Below are 1153 nucleotides of genomic sequence, written 5' to 3'. Positions count from 1 at the left end.
GTGTGTGTGTGTGTCTATCTTTTACAGTTTACATTATAATGTTTTATCTTCTACTTTATGACATCACTTGCTTAAAAAAAGGTGTATGTTACCCATCGAATAGGAAATGTGATTTTGGAATCTGTTCCACGCTAACAATTTTTTTTTGTTGCTAACAATTATTTTGAAATAAAAGCTGTACCTTGTAATCAGAGACATCGGGAGAGTAATCGGATGTTAGTTCCAACAGCTGGAAAGAATTTGAAAAGCTCTTAAGTATATACAAGTCCCTCCAAGTCAAAGAGCCCCCTGGTTCCTCCTGCCCATGCTTGACGGGGGCGGGTTGGGTTGGGGTACCCACCTCCCCCACTCTGGGGATCCCACCAAGCTCTGGTAGCAAAGCAAGAGTGCCATTGAAAATGCCCATACATCTCTTCTGACACTGAACTCATATACCAACCCCTATTTCTCATTACTTCATCTGTGTGCTCCAGGGCCTTGGCCCTCCCAGCACAGTCAGTCGATTTGGGGGGAAATGAACGTTTACTGCTGTAGTGGGTGTTTTCATAATTACCTTAAATGCAATCTTGTCTCCAACCTGGGGGGCCGCCGCTAACAGCGGTAACACACTGTAGTCCTTCTGGCTTACCTCTGCCGGATTCTGAAAGAGCCGTATTTAGTTGTGCGACATGTTACTGGTGAGCAAAGCTGCCCCCCCTCACCCCTGCAACCCCTACCGGTGAAGTCAGTCCAGCCTCACAACCGGCAGTGGGAGGAGGCAAACTCCAGATAAATAACCCTTACCTGGATAAGAGTAGATGAGTTTGTTAATATTTCAGTTAACTGTTGCTGTTTCTGATAGTCACTGCTTCTATTTAAAACACAGGAAATGGGCTGCCCTCGCCCTCGCCCCCGTCCCCGCACACCTCGACCCCTTGGTCCTTTCCAAGAAAGGTCCTCTCCTCTACCCCATCCTCGGCCCAAACTGGCTGGGAGGGACAGGTTGAGAGGAGGACCCTGTCTGCTGGTGTTGGCATCAGAATGCTTCCACCTAATAGCACTTGGCATCTGCGACGATGACCCTGGCCCCGGGGGACCACCTCTTCCTGCTAAGAGGTCCGCTGTCTGTGGGACACCTGCGGCACACTCCGGGGTTTTCTGGGACGGCATGCTC

The 1153-nt window shown here is 49.4% G+C and overlaps 1 protein-coding gene across 1 annotated transcript in view; it reads right to left on the bottom strand.

Moving 5' to 3' along the window:
* Positions 1-1153, bottom strand: part of COIL (coilin) — a 13350-nt gene that overhangs the window by 6453 nt on the left and 5744 nt on the right. Inside the window, 3 exon segments of the mRNA XM_045299300.1 lie at positions 137-229; positions 554-640; positions 784-1115. Coding sequence (XP_045155235.1) covers positions 137-229; positions 554-640; positions 784-1115 — 512 coding nt within the window.

This window comes from Echinops telfairi, unplaced genomic scaffold (assembly GCF_000313985.2).
Source record: "Echinops telfairi isolate 266 unplaced genomic scaffold, ASM31398v2 ScPeMD7_7458;HRSCAF=8496, whole genome shotgun sequence".
In the NCBI taxonomy this organism is placed as follows: Eukaryota; Metazoa; Chordata; class Mammalia; order Afrosoricida; family Tenrecidae; genus Echinops; species Echinops telfairi.
The sequence above is the reverse complement of the archived record's forward strand: the minus strand, read 5'-3'. Positions and strand labels throughout refer to the sequence as shown.